This window comes from Aspergillus vadensis (genome assembly GCF_003184925.1).
Source record: "Aspergillus vadensis CBS 113365 unplaced genomic scaffold BO88scaffold_2, whole genome shotgun sequence".
In the NCBI taxonomy this organism is placed as follows: Eukaryota; Fungi; Ascomycota; class Eurotiomycetes; order Eurotiales; family Aspergillaceae; genus Aspergillus; species Aspergillus vadensis.
Genome location: NW_020292040.1, coordinates 1,734,695 through 1,753,297, shown reverse-complemented (window position 1 = coordinate 1,753,297; position 18,603 = coordinate 1,734,695). Strand labels below are relative to the sequence as shown.

The 18,603-nt window shown below is 49.9% G+C and overlaps 7 protein-coding genes across 7 annotated transcripts; 3 read left to right on the top strand and 4 right to left on the bottom strand.

Moving 5' to 3' along the window:
- Positions 1-155: 155 nt before the first annotated feature.
- On the bottom strand, positions 156-1,797 carry BO88DRAFT_401350 (aldo/keto reductase). Its single transcript, XM_025705818.1, has 7 exons — positions 1,488-1,797; positions 1,292-1,438; positions 1,117-1,221; positions 787-1,068; positions 674-729; positions 479-624; positions 156-429 (listed from the first exon to the last, which is right to left on the bottom strand). Exons 1-7 carry the CDS (start codon positions 1,554-1,556, stop codon positions 260-262), a joined length of 975 nt encoding a protein of 324 aa, XP_025567569.1. The 5' UTR covers positions 1,557-1,797; the 3' UTR covers positions 156-259.
- A 1,651-nt stretch (positions 1,798-3,448) lies between these two features.
- Positions 3,449-4,689, top strand: BO88DRAFT_411166 (zinc-dependent alcohol dehydrogenase family protein; the record flags this gene model as incomplete). Its single annotated transcript, XM_025708029.1, has 4 exons — positions 3,449-3,610; positions 3,695-4,084; positions 4,146-4,592; positions 4,645-4,689. The coding sequence occupies 4 exons, from the start codon at positions 3,449-3,451 to the stop codon at positions 4,687-4,689; spliced, it is 1,044 nt and encodes a 347-aa protein (XP_025567568.1).
- A 399-nt stretch (positions 4,690-5,088) lies between these two features.
- On the top strand, positions 5,089-8,197 carry BO88DRAFT_380493 (putative raffinose synthase protein Sip1). Its single transcript, XM_025704531.1, has 2 exons — positions 5,089-5,404; positions 5,461-8,197. Exons 1-2 carry the CDS (start codon positions 5,207-5,209, stop codon positions 8,077-8,079), a joined length of 2,817 nt encoding a protein of 938 aa, XP_025567567.1. The 5' UTR covers positions 5,089-5,206; the 3' UTR covers positions 8,080-8,197.
- Positions 8,198-8,386: 189 nt separating this feature from the next.
- BO88DRAFT_357571 (carotenoid oxygenase family protein) lies at positions 8,387-10,345 on the bottom strand. The gene is made up of 2 exons (XM_025703767.1): positions 10,182-10,345; positions 8,387-10,127 (listed from the first exon to the last, which is right to left on the bottom strand). The coding sequence occupies exons 1-2, from the start codon at positions 10,242-10,244 to the stop codon at positions 8,511-8,513; spliced, it is 1,680 nt and encodes a 559-aa protein (XP_025567566.1). The 5' UTR covers positions 10,245-10,345; the 3' UTR covers positions 8,387-8,510.
- A 171-nt stretch (positions 10,346-10,516) lies between these two features.
- Positions 10,517-11,700, bottom strand: BO88DRAFT_104462 (uncharacterized protein). The gene is made up of 3 exons (XM_025701220.1): positions 11,346-11,700; positions 11,230-11,284; positions 10,517-11,172 (listed from the first exon to the last, which is right to left on the bottom strand). The coding sequence occupies exons 1-3, from the start codon at positions 11,509-11,511 to the stop codon at positions 10,785-10,787; spliced, it is 609 nt and encodes a 202-aa protein (XP_025567565.1). The 5' UTR covers positions 11,512-11,700; the 3' UTR covers positions 10,517-10,784.
- A 190-nt stretch (positions 11,701-11,890) lies between these two features.
- On the bottom strand, positions 11,891-15,503 carry BO88DRAFT_422062 (putative MFS transporter; the record flags this gene model as incomplete). The annotated part of the gene is made up of 9 exons (XM_025708561.1): positions 11,891-13,029; positions 13,688-13,935; positions 13,996-14,200; positions 14,253-14,315; positions 14,367-14,709; positions 14,760-14,804; positions 14,852-15,069; positions 15,122-15,233; positions 15,285-15,503. The coding sequence occupies 9 exons, from the start codon at positions 15,501-15,503 to the stop codon at positions 11,891-11,893; spliced, it is 2,592 nt and encodes an 863-aa protein (XP_025567564.1).
- A 1,909-nt stretch (positions 15,504-17,412) lies between these two features.
- Positions 17,413-18,478, top strand: BO88DRAFT_468429 (ribonuclease H-like protein; the record flags this gene model as incomplete). Its single annotated transcript, XM_025711562.1, has 1 exon — positions 17,413-18,478. One exon carries the CDS (start codon positions 17,413-17,415, stop codon positions 18,424-18,426), a length of 1,014 nt encoding a protein of 337 aa, XP_025567563.1. The 3' UTR covers positions 18,427-18,478.
- Between the last annotated feature and the right edge of the window lie 125 nt (positions 18,479-18,603).

The following is an 18,603-nucleotide window of genomic DNA, read 5'->3' as shown; positions in this document are numbered from 1 at the left end:
GTTTCCCATGGCAGGGCGTTGTGCCGGGATGGACTGTTGTACATGCATGCATGCATGGGTGTGTTGTGCATGGTGGGGGTATGTTGCTTTTTCTAGTTCTCTATAGAGCTTTTTTAGGCTTTGATAGCACTGTCTACGTTTTGTTTTGCATTTCCCTTGTCATTGTCGTGTTCATGATACTTTCTGCAAGCTGTATGTATATATTGAGATGGTGGCGGACAAATCTGAGCAGTTGTACTACATGGTAGGATACAAAAATTTAAGCTTCCTCAGCTCTCAACTTCGCCGCAAACTCCTCAGCCCGCCTCTCAGCCTCTTCAGGCCCCAGTTCCCCGAAAATGTCAATTCCCCAACGGAAGGGGTAGTTGTAGCGCGTGTTGCGATCGAGCTTGTTCAGGGCCTCGAATTCGGCATCGGGGATGATGAAGTCTACTATCGTTAATAAATCGCGGCACAGAAGGGAGTATACAAGAACTACCTTGGAAGTTACTCTCAATCCGGGATGGGGTAACACTCTTTGGCAAGACGGCTGTACCGCGCTGAACAGCCCATGAGATCAACAACTGAGCCGGCTCCTTTTCCAGCTTCTTCGCGATTTCTTGAACCTGAGGGTCATCGATGACACTGCAGATGGATTAGCAAGGGACAAAGATATTGTATCGTTGATACCTACCGAGGTAGCTCGTAGATGTTGTTCCCCAGAGGGCTGTATGCGACAGGAAGGATGTTCTAGTTTATCTCTGTCAGCAAAGCCATCACTTCAGCAGTTATGGAAACGGTGCTTACCTTCTCCTTCAGGTACTCAGTGAGCTTGGGCTGGAGTAGGTACGGGTGGGCCTCGATTTGGTTCGCAGCAGGCGGGATAGTCGCGGTCTTGAGCAGCTCCTCTACCTTCTCGACGGTGAAGTTGCTCACACCGATACTGCGAACCTTGCCCTTTCGGACTAGGTCCTCCATGGCTTTCCAGGTTTCAGAGATCGGAACGTCTGCCAGCTGGAAGCGCTTCGTCACTGGGTCTAGGGGAGGCTGGAAAGAGTTCTGGTGGATAAATGCCACGGGCCAGTGGATCTGGGTTTGTTAGTAGGATTCGGGGATGGAGTATAGATACCGACGCACCAAGTACAGATCGAGATAGTCGGTCTGGAGATCCTTGAGGGTCTTATTGACGGCCTCTTCTACATTTTCGGGGTGATGGTGGGTATTCCATAGCTTGCTGGTGATCTAAAAGGTCATGAAAGGAGGGTGTCAGTAGATTGCACACGACAATAGGGAATGCGACATGGGTACAGACAAAGATTTCCTCGCGCGGCACTCCTGATTTCTTCCACCCGTCTCCGACTTCTGTTTCGTTCTGATAGATGGCGGCGGCATCGATGTGACGATATCCAGAGCGCAGAGCTGCCTCGACTGCGTTCTCTACCTCGTGGGGTTTGGACAACTGGGACTGTCAGTTTGCGATGAGTTGATTTTGCGAATGCTTCGCATACCCATGTCCCTAAACCGACAGCGGGGATCTCGTATCCCGAGTTTAGCTTGAAGGTACGTCCCAAAGACATGTTGTTATAGGAAAGATTGTATTGTTTGAGAGTGTGTGATGTTTGTGTAAGTGAATAGAAATCACGAGCTTAAAGTTCAAGGGGAAAAGAGAGCGCCATGGTCAGGAGTGAGGGGATAGCAGATTACCCCTCATTCAACCGTCGATCCCGTCCGCGCAATGCGATATCAAATCATGTTAAGCACCGAGCTCATGGAACTCACTGGTTGAGTGATGGATGGTGCAATTTAGCCGTTTCTGTTGTCAACTCATCCTGCTGGGTGATTGCGCGATGTTTTAGATCCCGCTTGATTTCGCCCGATAAATGGCTGGACAGCCTGATCTATACTATCTAACGAGGAGAGAATTCCAATACTCATGCCGCAACCGCAGCAATGCAGTAATAAGAAGTAGAGTAATTTGTCAATCATTTTAGGACACACATGTGGTTTGGACTACTACTACAATAGACCGGTTGACCATTGGGCTCTGTATGATCACTGATAGTCTGTGACAGGAGGGCAGCCCTCTATATGATTGATTATAGAAAGGAATTCCAACACCATCGTAAGGAGAAGCTTCTGGCGACTTCGCACCAGGATGGCGATGCTGCGGAGCTTATTACAAAGTAGTTATATTCCGGCAATCTCGAAGCCTACGTCACTTGTTCCTCAACGATGGTGACCGAAATGACCCCGGAAAGAGACTGGAACCGGATAATGGCAAACTATGTGCTGTTAAATGCTATTAGAGCGAGAGAAAATACCCGGATTGTAACTGGAGTCTGAATTAACGGAGGTAAAGCTGGTTTACGGGGTGTCGGAGAATTAACGATCGCGATGTAAAGCGCCCAGAAATGCGCGGAGTTCCCTCGGCTTATCCGCGTACTGCTTGTGCGGGCTGATGGTCTTGAATTCGGGTCACAATGCGCATAAACACCCCGTGCCCGGTATAGATGACTGCCAAGGGGCAGCTTATCATGATTATTGTCAACACGTTACAACTATTCTGTCAATGGCTTGCGGGCCGGTTTTTTCGGCGTTTGAAAAACCAAGGTCCTCGGCCTTCGAACCCGGGGAAGCGGTTGTCCCTCCAACGCCCACGTGCCCCGCGCCACTCACCGAATACTAGAGTAGTGCATAGATTAAAGACGGCTTTCTCATGCAACATATTCTCTTCAGAAAAGTAGTGATACTTTGCATTTGACTTATACAAACATATATATTACTGATTTACTAGTACATAAGTTGGCCAAATTGCAGTCCCCGAGATAATCCCGATAAGGTAACGGGAAGCCAAAAGGGAGAAGACCGACACTAAACAGGAAAAGTCTGCTCTTTCTCTGGCGGGGCCCATGGTCCACCTCGCCCAGCTTCATCTATCTTCCACCATCTTCCCTATGCGAGGGAAGTCAGAGCCTTTTGCTCAATTGCTGCTATTGATAGTACAATTTGCTGAATAATGATAACAGATTGCCTGATTTTAGGTTGTCAATAATACATCAGCATGGAAGAACGAAGGCGTTACGAATTGAGCTCCAGCATACTAGATTTTGGAGGCTTCAGGCACGACTCATACTATCAATGCCCCACTCGCATAGAATGATAGAAGAACGGATTTATCAGCAAAAGAATCATCGTGCCTTGTCGATGCGTACCTTGATTTGCTGGCTCAGCTCAAGTCTCCATATTCTAAACCTTCATTCCCTTATTTAAGTCTTGTGGCCTTATTATTAAGCCCACCGTCACTCAAGTGGAGCATGCCCACTTACGTCAATAAACCAAGAGCAAGAGCTCTTTAAAAGCTACAAACCTCCCAACCAAGGTGAATTCCAAGGCTTGATCCCATTCTGTTGCTATTGTTACCTGTCACTCGCTGCACCTTCACCTTCCAGAACAAATACACACCAGAACAATGGGCGCTACATCTCAGAAGCAGTGGACCGTCCTTAACAAGGACAACGACTTCGATGGCCTCACCTTTGGCGAGGCCCCTATCCCGAAAGTCGGTGAGAACGAGGTTTTGGTCAAGTTCCACGCTGCGTCGTTGAACTTCCGTGACCTGATCATCCCCAAGGTGCGTTTCTCATCCCCACCTGTCAGCCAGCTGTTTTCCCGTTTGTTACGCTGAATTCCTGACAAATAATTGTTATTATTGCAGGGCCAATATCCCTTTGCGCTCAACTTTCCGGTTGTTCCTGGCTCCGATGGTGCCGGTGAGGTTGTCGAGACTGGCTCCAAGGTGACTCAGTTCAAGAAGGGTGACAAGGTTGTCACTCTGTTCAACCAGCAACACCAGTATGGTCCTATCGATGGCCGCGGTGCCAGCTCTGGTCTTGGAGGTGTTATTGACGGTACCCTCCGTCAGTACGGTGCCTTCAACGAGAACGGTCTGGTCAAGAGCCCCGAGAACCTCAACCACCTCGAAGCCAGCACTCTCTCCTGCGCTGCTCTGACGAGCTGGAATGCTTTGTATGGCTTGAAGCCTTTGCAGCCTGGTCAGACTGTGTTGGTACAGGGAACCGGAGGTGTTAGCATTTTCGCTTTGCAGGTAAGAGTCCCATGCCCAGGGCTTGTAGAACACACCAAGGCTGACGCAGATACCTCACTAGTTTGCTAAAGCCGCCGGGGCAAGGGTCATTGCTACTACCTCGTCCGAGGAGAAGGCGAAGAAACTGAAGGAATTGGGTGCCGACCATGTCATCAACTACAAGACTGAGCCCAACTGGGGTGATGTGGCCCGCAAGCTGACTCCTGACAACGTTGGTGTCGACCACATTATCGAGGTCGGAGGCAGCGGTACTCTCAACGAGAGTTTCAAGTGCATCAAGTTCGAGGGTGTGATCAGCATCATCGGATTCGTCGGTGGCGTTGACCCCAACTCCATGCCCAACGTCCTCGATACCTTGAGCCACATTTGTACTGTCCGTGGTATCTATGTTGGTAGCAAGGCTATGATGAACGACATGGTCCGGGCCATTGAGGCCAACAACATCCACCCGGTTGTGGATGAGAAGGTCTTCACCCTGGAGCAGACTCGGGAAGCCTACGAGTACATGGTGAGTGGCTTGTTCGCGCAATGTTATGATTAGATGCTAACATGATGAATAGTGGGGACGCAACCACTTTGGCAAGCTGGCCATCAAGATCGAATAAATATGATACTGGCGAGGCAGCTTCTTAGATACGACGTAAATTGTATGATTGCACGAATACCAATATAATTTATTACACTTTCATATGTATTATGAATGTCAACAAAATTCTCTCGTTATGGGTGTAAGAACTATATAGCGAACCAAAATGCACTGCATACCAAGTCCAGAAACGACACGGTGCTAGCAGTGACAGTAAATCCAACAAAAAGGTACTTGCAAAAAAGGGCTGATTATCTACCATGGAATCCCAAATTCAAATCAAGCTGATCAACAACTCATTGACTGTCAACGTTGAGTCCAGCAAGGTCATCCTGCAAGCCAATCAAGGACGAGGAAGGTCTCCCCTCCCCGCATCGCCACCTCATCTTGCGCCTCGACTTCTTTCATCATCATCACCGCAACGACTCCAGCTTCCTTCATCCGTCAATCCAAGTTGACGTGAGCCTTCCAGTATTTCCGACGAACCTTACTTTTTCACATCCAATTCTTATCAATAGCCCCCGCAATCAGTCCAGATGCAAGCCAACACAAGACATAGATCGACCTTGCCGATCTACGGACCCGATCGCAAGAACATCAAAAAGTCCCAGATAAAATTCATTCGTCCAGCACAAATGAGTTTGCTTGCTCGAGTAACGTGCTATCCTCCCTTGGGTCAAATAACATGTCACCAAAGGAGGTCCAGGAGCTCGGGATCCACGGAACCTGATACGGTAGATAATAACTCCCGTCTTCCATGACACTGCCGAATGATAGCTGATTCCGATAGATCAATTTCACCGTGGTGCTAGAATCAAGCACCTCATTCCCCGTGCAGCCCTGGGATATCCAAATATGGCACAACATCTCTAGTGCTGAGTGGACCGCAACTTCACTCGAGAGTCGCGGGTCTACCGTGGCACCGCTCATGAACGGCAGCGAGGAAGAATATAGTTACTTCCGTAATGTCTTCTCAGGGAAAATAGCTCTCCCGTCAGGTCCTGGGAATGCACAATTCACTGTTCGCTATCGAATCAATCCAGATGCCGAGTGGCAATGGGTGAACCAGCAACAGGGTGCAAGTGATGGGATACTGGTATTCGGCTCACAGAAGTCGGAGGCCACTTCGCTGGCGACGACTCCAACAGAGTTCAGAGAATATTTCGAGGGAATGTCTGCTGATATCGACATTGAACCAAGAAAAAGCGAATCTCCTGGTTCAAATTTGTGGCATCTTTCGGGAAAAGCCGAACCAGCTCATGCAGGCGAATCCGGCTACAAAGAGCTGGCTCTTGGGGTTCCTACATCAATCCTGCGGTATTTCTCCCTAGTGCGGATCTGGGCTCCATGGCTCGGTCCAAGACACGGACAAGGGAAATTCGAATTGTCCGAAGAAGCTATATTGTGCTCGTTTCTGCGGACTGACGGAGTACATATTGTGCTTCTTGGGTTGTCTGGGACGAATAATGTCTTGACCACTTTTGGATCAGGCGAAAATGGGGAAGTAATTGTCAAATCTCTCAGTGACAATCCAGAGCCGTCTACATTCCAGATACTAGCATCAGCTGCGGAGGATTATGAAGTTGCAATGAGCGCAATCGTATACGAAGCTCGCAAGCTCGCAAGGCCCTATGCCGAGCAGGAGGCATCTGATCACAAGCGGGCTCCGGTTTCGCCCCCACCGGACGATATAGTGGTGGTAGAAAAGGATGTCAAGGCACAGTGGATGGCTGAGTGGTACGACGGCTTAACCTACTGCACTTGGAACGGATTGGGTCAGGACTTGACAGAAGAGAAGATCCTTCGCGGTCTGGACTCACTGAAGACTCATGGAATCCAGATCGCTAATTTGATCATTGACGATAACTGGCAAACGCTGGACGAGGCCGACTCACAATTCAAGAGGGGATGGAGGCAGTTTGAAGGAAATCCAGCTGCCTTTCCCAAAGGCTTCAAGCAGACCATTGAAGCCATTCGTCAAAAGCATCCCAACATCGAACACATCGCAGTTTGGCATGCAATGCTCGGATATTGGGGAGGCATTTCATCGGAAGGTGATCTTGCTAAAATATACAAGACGAAAAGAGTAGAAATCAAAGTGCCTGCTGTGGGAGGAGCTATCTCGCATGCGTTTGAGAATGGCTCGGTGCTGGCAATTGACCCAGATGATGTCCAGAAATTCTACGACGACTTCTACAGATATCTTGCCTCCATTGGAGTTGACTCTGTCAAGGCAGACGCCCAGTTCTTTCTCGATCTGATCAAAGACCCAGAGGACCGGAGAAGATTTATTACCGCTTACCAGGACGCATGGTCCATCTCCACGCTGAGACATTTCAGCTCAAGGGCTATATCCTGCATGTCAATGTTCCCACAAGCCATTTTTCACTCACAGCTTCCAACGACCAAGCCTACTATCCCTCTCCGAAATTCAGACGACTTCTTCCCCAACATCGAGTCATCCCATCCATGGCACATCTTCTGCAACGCCCACAACGCCCTGTTGACCCGCTACCTGAACGTCGTCCCCGACTGGGACATGTTCCAGACAAGCCACCCGTACGCCGGTTTTCACGCCGCGGCACGTTGCGTCTCCGGAGGACCAGTATACATCACGGACGAGCCCGGTAAGCACGACGTCTCCTTGATAGACCAAATGACCGCCAAAACCATACACGACGGAACCGTAATCCTCCGCCCAAGCTTAATCGGTCGTGCCATGGACATCTATCACGACTACAACGAAGGCCACATAGTGCGCGTAGGTACATATACAGGCTGGGCCCGAACCGGCAGCGGCATCCTCGGTCTTTTCAACATCTCCACTGCCGAGAAATCCACCATAACCCACCTCCTCGACTTCCCAGGAATCCACCAAGACTCCCAAGGCGAGTACATCATCCGCGCCCACACCAGCGGCATGATTGCCTCGGACTTACGCGTCCCGAATACGGAGTCATCCCTAGTCACGGTAACTCTGCCACCGAAGGGCTGGGAAATCCTAACAACATACCCAACCTACACCTTCAACCTGAAGGCCAAGAAACATGCCTCCAAAACTTCCCCAGAAACAAAAGTAGCAGTCCTAGGCCTAATCGGCAAAATGACCGGCGCAGCAGCAACCATCTTCTCTGATATCTACGTTGAAGATAACGGCCGACTGCGATTCGACGTTAGTCTGAAGGCTTTGGGAGTTTTGGGGATCTATTTCTCCGATCTGCCGGACTGGAGTGTTGATGACAACTTCATGGTGATGATTCTGGGGAGGCCTGTACCGAAGAAGACTGTCTGGAAGGAAGGTGGTGATAAGGGGAGAGTGGTAGCGGTGGATATTCTGACTGCGTGGAAGGAGATGGGTTTGAAGGCTGGGTGGAGTAATGATGTTCTTGTTGAGGTGTTTGTTGGTTGAGACATTTATAAAGGGGGTATACATATTATAAGGTTCTCGTCAGAGGATATTAGTACAGCATGGTATAGAATAGACTGGGTATATACCGAGATTTCGCCAAGCAAGACAATGGATTAAGAGTAGTTTTTCTGAGCAGAGTATCCAAGAGAGCGTATTCACTACTCAGTAGCAGCTAGTGGTGGAATATTCAACTGTTAGAAGCAATACTAGACGCTGGACGAGCGAGGATGTTATTGTTTGTGCAATATTACATGAACTGAACAGTTTCAATATCTGGATACAATTCACATAGTATATACCATTCTGTCATTAATCATACTGCCATGATAGCACTCAAAATACCAACAAACCCCTCCATACCAGGCTTAGAAACATCGCAACAATTTATCCCACTCCACAACTACACTCCCTTCCAGACAAAGAAAAACCATCTAATAATCCCCCGTCGGCAACCCCCTAACCGGCACATACTGACCATGAAACCCAAACGCAACTGGCCCAGCCACCCTCGCCCTCCCTAGCTCCACCAAACTCCTCGCATCCAAACAAAGCAAATAACTCTTGCCTGTCAACCCATCCAACACCACACTAAGCAACACCCCATCATCCTCATTCTCATCCCCATCCACACCATCCGGATTCGGAACGAAGATCGGTTCTCCGGGCGACTGGGCATGATGGGACCATACCTTCGTTTCCCCGGACTCATTATCGAATTTGATGATGCTGTCGAAGAGCGTGGATTTGCCTGTGTCTGCGACGGCGTACATGTAACGGTGCTTGCGGGTTACGTAGGCCGGGTGCATGGTGGGGAGTTCGGGGGAGAAGGGTTTGCAGGAGGTGGATTCGAGGAGGGCTTCTGAAGGTTCTTGGGGGTTGGGGTTGGCTGTTGATGAAGTTGGGATACTAGGGAGTCGGAAGCGGGAGACGGATGAGCAAGTCTCGTCTGTTCTGGGCTTGGCGTGGGGAGAGTCGGAGAGGAGGTACTCGTAGTAGAGTTTGTGCATGAAGTCCGCGGTGTCGAAAGTGACGAGTTCGGCGACGATGTCGGTGTTGCCTTCCTGGGTTGTTTCCTGCCATGCGTTGATGGTGTGGAAGCAGAAGAATGGTCGGCCGGTGTATGTGGCTACGAGACCTCGTTCGCCGGTGCGGTCGACGACGTACCATGTTGCTGGGAGGGAGGGGTCGAAGGGTTTGATGGCGTCGAGGAAGCTCGTGGAGGTGGAGCCGAAGTCGGCGGGGGAGATGTGGGCGTTCCAGACGCAGAGGACGACGTAGTCTGCTGTGATGAGGAGGGAGTGTAGGTAGGCTGGAGTTGCGGGGAAGGATGCTAGGATGGTGGTTTCGTTGGTTGATGCGGAGGTGCGGAAGATGCGGTAGGTAGAGACCGGGCCAAGCTCCAGGTTGTAGTTGAAGATGTCGCCGGTCTTGGGGTCGGAGCGGGCGTGTGCGGCTGTGCTGGGACCTTTCAGGTCGGGGTGGAGGTTCTCTTGGCTGGCGAGGGTGATGGGTTCGAGGGTCTCCGGGTCGAGCTGCTTGAAGGCGTTGAAGTCAGTTTTTGCGTGCAGGGTTTTGATCCCGGAAGATGTGTCCCAGCGGTGATTGTTGGTTGAATTATCGGCGAGGCCTGGCATGTTGATGCTCAGAGTGACTCCGACATTGGCGGTCGAGGATGTGGGTTTCTCTTCGGGTTCGTACTCCGCCTGGACCTTTTGGTATACGACCTTGCAGGGATCTCGCTTTTGGCCGAAGCTGATTTTGTGCATCTCGCCGGTCTGTCTCACCTGCTCGATGAGAGCGTCGGTGGAGAAGCGGGAGTTGTACAAGACACGCACTGATGGGTGGGTGCTGTCAGGGGCTAGGAGCTGAAATCGGTGGGTTTCACTGAAGCCATCGAACCAGTGACTGGCGCGAAAAGTCTCTCCATTGACGGTATCGACCTTGTATTTGCCTGGTCCGGTGCGATAGAGGACACCAGCTGCATAGGCGGGAATCTTGCCTTCGACGGGGAGCTCGATGGGGGGTTTCTCCTCGTAGTTGGCATCGAACTGTGAGATCGAATGTTAGTGTTGAAGGTAGGAGTGTCAAGGAGGAAGACTTACGCCTTGGACATTAGGCCAATTGTTGAAGTGGTCTTCCACGCGAGTTTCCTGTATGGCGGACATTGTGTGAGCAAAGCGCTGAGAATCGCTGCGTGTGTGGTAAATTGAAGGTGGTTTCTGTTCGAGTGATTGATGATGAATTCAAGAAGAATAAGAGGTGGGATGCACGTACTATTTATCTGCCTGACTCCAGCGAGGAGTGGGTTGTGAGGTGGCTATGGTCAACCTTGTTGCAGCTCAAAGAAATTGCCCGAGCATAGCGGTGGGGGAATTCCGCCGGAGTTGGAGCTGTGATATCACCGTCTTGCTTACGGTGGGGGGTTGCCTGTCTCGCAGTAGTGTCCAAAAAAAGTAATTTCGCTGACCTGCATTTGGTATTATCCATTTTTCACATGCTTGATAGAATTCATACGCTGATAATAGCCACAAGCCCGCAATAAGCGCAAGAGCCTAAGTCCTTATATACAGTCTAATGATAGTAGTGATATAAAATGCCCTGCAATGCTCTATTCGCTGGTGTTCCCAAACTCCAAGTAGATGACTTATTCATCGATATACCACGCCTTTAATTGATGCCCCTGTTCGTAGAACAGCTGTGTCGATTCATCCCTCTGTCTGGACGCCATCGCGTAGTGCGCGAGCCTTTAGTCTCGTCGGATGGTCTGGATAGTATGGCTGGAGCCCTAGATCCCACGTGGGAAGTGCCAAATCGGGTATTGATTTTATGGGTTCGGGCTGCGATTGGTTGAAAGTCGGCGAAGGGGTGTGCTGGTTGCGCGGAGCCCCCCCGCTATCCTGCAGTCGCAAGTAAGTGCATTCCTTCCTCCGCGTGGCGCATTCTAAGCATGGCTGCCCCCCATCACAGGATTTCTTTAGCCTGGCGCAGACATCACATGCATGCCGTTCTTTGCCGCCTATTCGAGGTCCTGGGATGGCCTGACCGGCATGTATACGGGCAGAACAAGACTTCCAGTGTCGCCGCAAGACATCTCTTGACAAGCCTCCAACGTCAGTTCATGCATTGATCCATTATGCATAGCATACACACCCTCGTTTGTAATGAGAGCCGCAGAATCCGCACTTGAAAGGCTTCTGTGAGCTATCTGAGCGCCATTCATCAGCACCACCCACGGTCCTTGCTTCCAAAAAGTGTGTAAATCATACGGGTAGCTATATGTCGCTTGTGATGGTCTAAGCGATGGAAGAGTGCCGAGCAAAATTGACAACTCCATACCCCGTTCATGGCTCGGTTGTCGGTAGAGGCCTGCATAGTTGTGTAACCCACGAGGCTGGAGGTAAACAAGCAACGCGCTGTTGGTTGTAGCTGCATACACTAGGCAGAAATGACTGGAACCATGCGGGGTCGGAGCATTCGAGGGCTGCTTGCGACTGAGCTTGGAGCGGGAATCATCCACACCGGTGGGATCTGGGACCATTGATCTCCTGAGAGGAGGAGAAAAAGGAACGTAGAAAATCCAGGAGCGGAGCTGAGAAGGGCTCCGAGCGAGATGCCCCTCCCGGGTCAGCAATAAGCAGAGTGGAGGAATCCCGCAGGCTACCGAGCCAGTGCGGATTAGTGATGCGGAAGTGGAGGTGGAGGTGAGCCGAAGGATTGGAAACCCCGGCGGCATTCCCCCGCAGACCCGAGGCCGATTGGCCACATCGCGCCTCAGCCACCATGGTTTGTTCCCTGGATAGCGAATCCAGTCTCACGTGGTATATGTATTTCTTGCTAACATATATCGACTACCGATACCATATGGTTCAGTCCAGATAGTTCCGTCTATACTGGCATCGAGTAGCCATCCGTGGCAGATGATATCGTCATCTCCCTTACGATAGTTTGGCACGGGAAAAGCTATTTTCTTGACGAGCGAGTCGAACTCAACACTTTCCTCGTCTTTGGAATAGTATCTCTGCTTTCCCGACTCTCGTGATTTGTAGCAGTGAAAAAGTTGCCGTACAAAGCCTTTGTCATCCCCGAGATGGTCCTTGCCATTAACCATCTCAAACTCATCCGCTGAATCTGCAATGAGGAGCCGTTCAAGTGAGGGCAAGAAGTCAGTTGACTGCCAGCCAGACCGAACATCGCGATCCAAGCCAGAAGGTGCAACAAGGACCAGGTGTGTCAAATTTGAACATCGGCGGAGCCCCCCAATGAATTGCATGGATGTGACATCAACTTCGCACAGGGCAAGACGGCGCAGACGAGGCCATAGTGACCACACCGCTGGTTCATAATCCGCCTCCTCCAGCTGGTCGGAAGGGGTCTCCCAAATGTAGGGTAGCTTTTGCGTATCAAGGCAAAGGTCGTCTGCAGCTGAACAGAATTCCTCTAGTAGTGTCAAGCGCTTGAACGCTTCGCGTAGCATGGGGCGCACCTCCAACTCGGGGATTGACGGGTTATAGAAGCGCAGGGGTAGATCAATCACCAGCCTGGTCAAGCGGTGACAAAGGTAAAACGAGAGCGTTTCAATATCTCGCGCAACCGAGGGCCTATCGGGCTCCTCCAAAACCAGTACAAGGCCAGCTGCAGTACTTTTCTGTACTTGTGCCCCCGTATCATTTGGCCTTCGGTTGACAAGTTCTGGTGGCTCACATTCGAGCAGATGCCCCAATAACAAATCATCGTCAATCAGAAGACAGTGATTAATGAGAAGTCGTCTTGCGATCTGGCAAGTAAATCGCGAGACCAATGTCAAGTTGACCAAGGTATCGATTTCTCCTGAAAAGTCGGGATACGCCACCGGCGGATCTGGAGGGATGATAGACTCAATAATGAGTTGAATGATTTCAGGCGGAAGACGCATTGGCACCAAGGTGTCCCCGGCGATCTTGTCAGGTAAGTCTCAATGTGAAGCAACGAATGTTTTATAACTGATATTAGGAGGGACGATCGACAGAAACAGAGGGGAGAAGTTGTTCAGAGCAAAAGTCGATCTGGGCGAATGTCTCTCATGGATGTTGGCGGGGGGATGCTCGAATCCTTCTGTCCGGCAAGCAAAGTCAACAAACATGTGAAGGGCGTCGTGTTCCCCGGTCGCCGTAAAGCTATATAGAATAAACTGCGAGCATCGCGGGGGATCATAAATATCCAAGGGACTAAATACGCTGCCTAGTATAATCGACTCGGCAGAAAAATGGCCAGTTGTTGCAAAGATGCCCAGCTTCCTGGAGATCTGCCGGAGTCGTCCAGCCGGCCGATCTTGGCTTAGTGCCGGTACAGGTGATGGCTAAACCCGATCTAGCTTAGCGTGCTGTCTCCCCATAGCCACCAGTCCATCTTGTTATCCTATTTCTATATCTTCCCGTAAATACCTTTCGAACATCAGTCTAGAATAAGCTTTATTATACTTGTTATTATTATCAAGATTATTTAGCACATTACGGGAAAGGCCGTTATCAAGGATTATTTCCTGTCACTGCTCCCCAGATATATGCCGCCCAGCTTCCCATCACAAGCAACACCAAACCAGTGAAGCAGCAGATGGAGATCATTCTGCTACGCTGGTAGTGTGTCACCAAATGATGTTCCCGAAGCTTGCCGATGTACTCAGCCCCGGAGGCCATGCGTCGCTTGCGGGTCCATTGCAGAGGAGCAAGATCCCGACCGATAATGGAACCGATCAGGAGGACGATCGAAACAATCGCGCAACAGATGGCCAGAAAGAGGTAGACCCGCACGGATCGACGGTAGGAATCATTATCCGCATCTTGAAGTGCACCTGTAATGATGCCGATGATGATCGTCATCCTAAAGCCATTGGTTAGTCCCTGAATTCTCTATGTTCGTTTGGTTACTAAGGGGTCATACGCGTTGTTCATGGTAACCTTTAGTGCGTACGCAGAGCCAAAGACCGACTGATGCCAAAGAGTGGTACGGATGCCGTCGATGATAGATGTTGGACCCAGTGAAACCGCAACCGCGTACATACCGAATGCCGCGGCTGTGCCTTGTTTGGACTCGGCGAAGTTCACCAATACCATGGCGACAAAGATCCCCAAACCGCACACGCATACTGTGATAACTGTGAGTAAACTGTAGCTCAGCAGCATGAGTTAAGTACTTACGAACAGAGGCACGATGGCCTAGGATGTCAATAAAAACTCCCAAGCAGGGTACAAGGAAGAAACCTGGCTTGATTAGCGATATCTCTTGTAACGTAAAATCAGTTGATGACCTACCTGCATATTGGGCTAAAGAGCTGTACCACCCCGCCGTGATTGCATCGACATTGAATCTCTTCTCAGCTAACTCTGTGGCGTTCGAGCTGAAGACACTAGCTGTGCTAGTCTGGAACATTGAGAAGGCGAGAATAGCCCAGAACATCCACGGCAATTGGAACATCTTGCGGAGTTCGAACTTCTTGTTCTTTTCGGTCAGAGTTTCCTGGGTTGCCTTGTCTTCGCGACCACGGAAGTGTTTCTCGCAATAACGGTTGAACAGCCAGAAGAAGCAAGTTGCTGCGTTCGTGAAAAGGTTCATGAAGACGGATGTCCAAAAGACCCAAGCGAAATTACCGGTATTCTGTTCAGTGTCAGGATATTGAAAGGCTTTATCGTCGATAGTATGCATACCTTAGCGATGATGTTTGCTGTTGACTTCCCTACAAACCCTCCAATCTGTATCGGTCAGCTTCAATTCTTGCTGCGTATGGTGATCTGCTTACTTTGCCAATTGCCAGTTCAAAACCAAGGGTCGAGGCGAATCCATTGCTTGGAGGAAACCACGACGAGAACATCTTGTACTGTGCCGTTTGGGTAGCAATGTCACCCAGGGAGAGGATGATCCTTCCGCCGACCATGAACTTGAAGGATCGAACTGTGGTTGCAGCGGCCACTAGTATGGAACCAATGGTATACACGATATTGCCATAAACAATCATGCCTGTGGCAGGTTAGAATCTGCAAACTGAGAGACACATGTGTGGTATGCTTACGAGCACCTCCTACTCTGTCGGTCACAATACCACCCGGTAGAAGAAGGACGGTAGCCATAAAGTTCTCACTGGCTTCAAGTAACGAGAATTGGGTATTCGTGATGTGCATTTGCTACACCGAAGGTCAGTAACATCTCCAGTGTTGAAAGCATTGTGTAATTACCTTTTTCAGAGTACTCTTCATCGCTCCTACAACGCCGCTGCTCCAGTGAGACCCGAAACTAATGCAGGAAATGACAAATACGGCGATCAGCTTAGCGAGCAACGGTGGCGGCCGTTTTCCATTTGCATTGTCCATTACTGTGTTGTCTGTTGAATGAAACGAGTCCGAAGAGGTAGGCTCTGCAGTTGTAACCTCGGTGACTTTCTTGTCGGTCGCCATATTGCAAGGCGAGGGTAGATAAACCACCAACCAGTCGTTTTCAGGCTCACGTTTAGTCTGATGATATAAATTGGCGGCCTTTGCAGTCGTTCCTGTTTGCAATAATACCCAGCAAAAGTTCCGTCGCACAAGAACAAAAGGCGGGCAGCGAAGAAAGGAATGGATCCACACAGTCTTTATAGGAATGCCAGCAGCAGGGAGCAAGCTTGCTCAGACAAGCTAAAGCTTCTTTTCTCACCGATCGGACCCATGGTGCCAAGGGTTTACCATCAGATAAGATGCCCGTGTTTCTCCGACAGTCGCAAAAGCATCCCTTTCGAGGAAAGCCGCCCGTCTTAGGATTGCGATATTAGGCTTGGCATCTGTGAAAACCTCGATGTGCTGGAGCATGTGGTGTGCTAATATTATTGAAGCTGTGGCAGTAGTCTGCTTTCATTGGCCATATCCTGCTCATCGTGACTGATTGATAAGATTGGTGCCGTGATATGACCCACTCCGCGGACAGGTTCCGTAAGGGAAAAGCCATGAAGGGAGGCAAAAACAATGGTTTGCCAAGCCTGTTCCGCTGCTCGATGTTAATGACTAGGTCTCAAGCTCGTAATGGTGCCCACTCAGTGCGCGGATTCCCTGAGAAGAGCGCGCCGTCCGCTCAGTCTGCCTCTTCCCCCGATGATCAAAACCTGTCGCAGGCCTGTTGGGATCCAGACTTAGGTCTCCGGTCTCAACATGCGTGCTCTGTCTTCAGATATCATGTGTGTGTTGATGCTTGCCAGTCTTTCAACGCTCAAGCTTTCGCCATTCATGGTTCTTGCCTATGACAGGAGACCCTTCCGCCAAGCTACAAAATTTTAGCCTATTTGATGTGTCCGCCATGTGCATTCAGGATTAAGTATTAAGGTTAGTTGGAATGCTCCCCACCATAGCACGTGGAATCATCACCAGTCGAAACTCGGAACAAACAGGTGAAGAATCTTTAGACGTAATTACTTGCTCAGCTTGCTCGAGTGGGTTGTTCCACCTTCCAGGGACCACGTCGTCGGAGAACTCAACCTCCGAATAGTGGGGACAATGACACAGGATAGGGACTAACGTCCGATCCAGGAACCCGATCGGAAGAATGAGATGCAAACGGCCAAGGATACTTAACGGACCAATAATTGATGAAAACTGGTTTCTCTCGTTCAGAAGATGGGTAGTGGTGCCAGGCACCAATATGTCCTTTGTCCTTCGAATCTTCTTCCAGATTTAAGAGGCCTCCTCTTCATCCCCCACGTCGACAAAGGACAATGTCTGTCGTAGAGTGCCTACCGATGCTTAGAAAAATGAACATGATAACATCTGCTGGGTAACTCCGGACAAGTCTTTCACATACTATATTCACAGATCAGCGGTAACTGAAAATGCATTACTTCACGCCAGAATGAGGCAAAGGCACCAGCAAAACTAATGATGAAGATAGCCCTGCCGGCCAGTTCAAAAGTCAGCATTTTGAATTGTACCGCCATGAAAGACCTACTGTGAAGATACCTTCCAAGGCCTATATCGTCGCCTGCATGATGCTAAGTGAAAATAAGTAGACCTGAGCAGGGATGCGTGAAATTTCCCGTTGTGTACGGGAAGTTCCATCAAGAGAAACTCTCCCACGCAGGCTCATCCTCCAAGGAACCACCCACGCCCATATAAACCGCCTCGAGAAGGTCTGACGCTAGTTGATAGATGCTTTTCGTAGCATAACTTTACGCTTCTCAGCCTAGGAACTTCCCATTCCTTCTATAACAGCCGACACCCTTGTACTTACCATTTAAGCGACTTGCCACTTGAACAATCCTTATTAGTTTCTCTGGGCACCAGAGGTCTCCCCCCTCGCTATCGAAGCCCCAGACAAGAAAAGGTATCATTCGTCCTCAAGATGACGTTCGAACGACCCTCCTCGCCCCTTACCATTGACGGCGGGAGGCTTGTATGTCGCGAACACCTCCTCGTTATCTGCGCTATGTGCTGCGTGGATTACAGCAAGATGAGAGAGGACATCGAGATGTGGGAAGCGGGCGATGACTATAATAACCATGTCGTTCAGGACATCCAAATGGAAGAAGCGGGCGATGCTTATAATGACAACAACAGTTCTACCAAAGCCACCAGAAACGAGAGACAACAACCCTCGATGAACCCCCGATCAATGAAGATCGATGAGCCAGACCGAAAGTCCAACAAGAGACATAAGGGTCGACACGGCAAGGAAAGCCGAATACAGCCTGTCTTTCCCCCGAGATTCCTCCCTCCAACACCAGAGGATACTCCACGATCACTCTTCAAACCTCTCGTTTTCGTATCAGAGGGCAGGCCTTCGATACGCCGATTCGTTAGAAGAGAAAACCACTACCAGTGTCTGGTATATACAGCTGGCGCTTGCTATGATAATTGGAAGGGGGATGGGAACTATGCCAAAGCTGGCTGGTCATTCGTATACAGACCACAGAACCCATCACGCAACATCACTGGTGGGGTTGCTGGTCGCCTCGAGTTGATGGGACCGACTAGAGTCTATCATCAACAGACGAGAACTCGTGCAGAGCTGCGAGCTGTGATTGCGGCCTTGAAGTATCTGTCTCATGACGGCAATACGTTTGACAGCGTGGTTGTCGCCACGGACTCAAGTTATGTTGTCAACAATGCAACAATTTGGATCCGCAAATGGCTTACAAGGGATTGGAAAAATGCTGGTGGCAGACCGATCAAGAATAGGGACTTATGGGAGGCGTTGCTGAAGGAGGTGAGGTGTTGCTATGTGCAGGGAAGAGATGTCTATCTGTGGCACATTGATAGGTTGCTAAATCAGGACGCGGTTAGACTGGCTAATTGGGCAACTGTACCTGACTCGGCTCCTATTGAGTTCGTGGAGGAGTTTCCTCCTTCGTGGTGATCGATTATGTGGGGATTTTATCTACGGTTCTATCGTAAGCCATGCTTCTCTGGACGTCAGTTTCGGTAATAATACTCTTTTTTTTTCTATTGATCTGCAGTTATCATTGTAGTATATACAGAAACGACCGGCAATAGCAATCTTCAATTACAATTCTAACATGGGCCGAGCCCATCA

Bases quoted from the DNA above. Each gene is read 5' to 3' on its own strand.
- BO88DRAFT_357571 (XM_025703767.1), bottom strand. From the start codon at position 10,244: ATGTCCGCCATACAGGAAACTCGCGTGGAAGACCACTTCAACAATTGG. The intron at 10,128-10,181 runs GTAAGTCTTCCT...TCGATCTCACAG, and splicing joins ATTGGCCTAATGTCCAAGGC to TTCGATGCCAACTACGAGGA.
- BO88DRAFT_104462 (XM_025701220.1), bottom strand. From the start codon at position 11,511: ATGCAGCTACAACCAACAGCGCGTTGCTTGTTTACCTCCAGCCTCGTG. The intron at 11,285-11,345 runs GTATGATTTACA...AATGGCGCTCAG, and splicing joins CAAGCGACATATAGCTACCC to ATAGCTCACAGAAGCCTTTC. The intron at 11,173-11,229 runs GTGTGTATGCTA...AGGCTTGTCAAG, and splicing joins GGCTCTCATTACAAACGAGG to AGATGTCTTGCGGCGACACT.
- BO88DRAFT_380493 (XM_025704531.1), top strand. From the start codon at position 5,207: ATGCAAGCCAACACAAGACATAGATCGACCTTGCCGATCTACGGACCC. The intron at 5,405-5,460 runs GTAGATAATAAC...TGATTCCGATAG, and splicing joins GATCCACGGAACCTGATACG to ATCAATTTCACCGTGGTGCT.
- BO88DRAFT_401350 (XM_025705818.1), bottom strand. From the start codon at position 1,556: ATGTCTTTGGGACGTACCTTCAAGCTAAACTCGGGATACGAGATCCCC. The intron at 1,222-1,291 runs GTCTGTACCCAT...ATGACCTTTTAG, and splicing joins TGCCGCGCGAGGAAATCTTT to ATCACCAGCAAGCTATGGAA. The intron at 730-786 runs GTAAGCACCGTT...GAGATAAACTAG, and splicing joins CTGAGTACCTGAAGGAGAAG to AACATCCTTCCTGTCGCATA.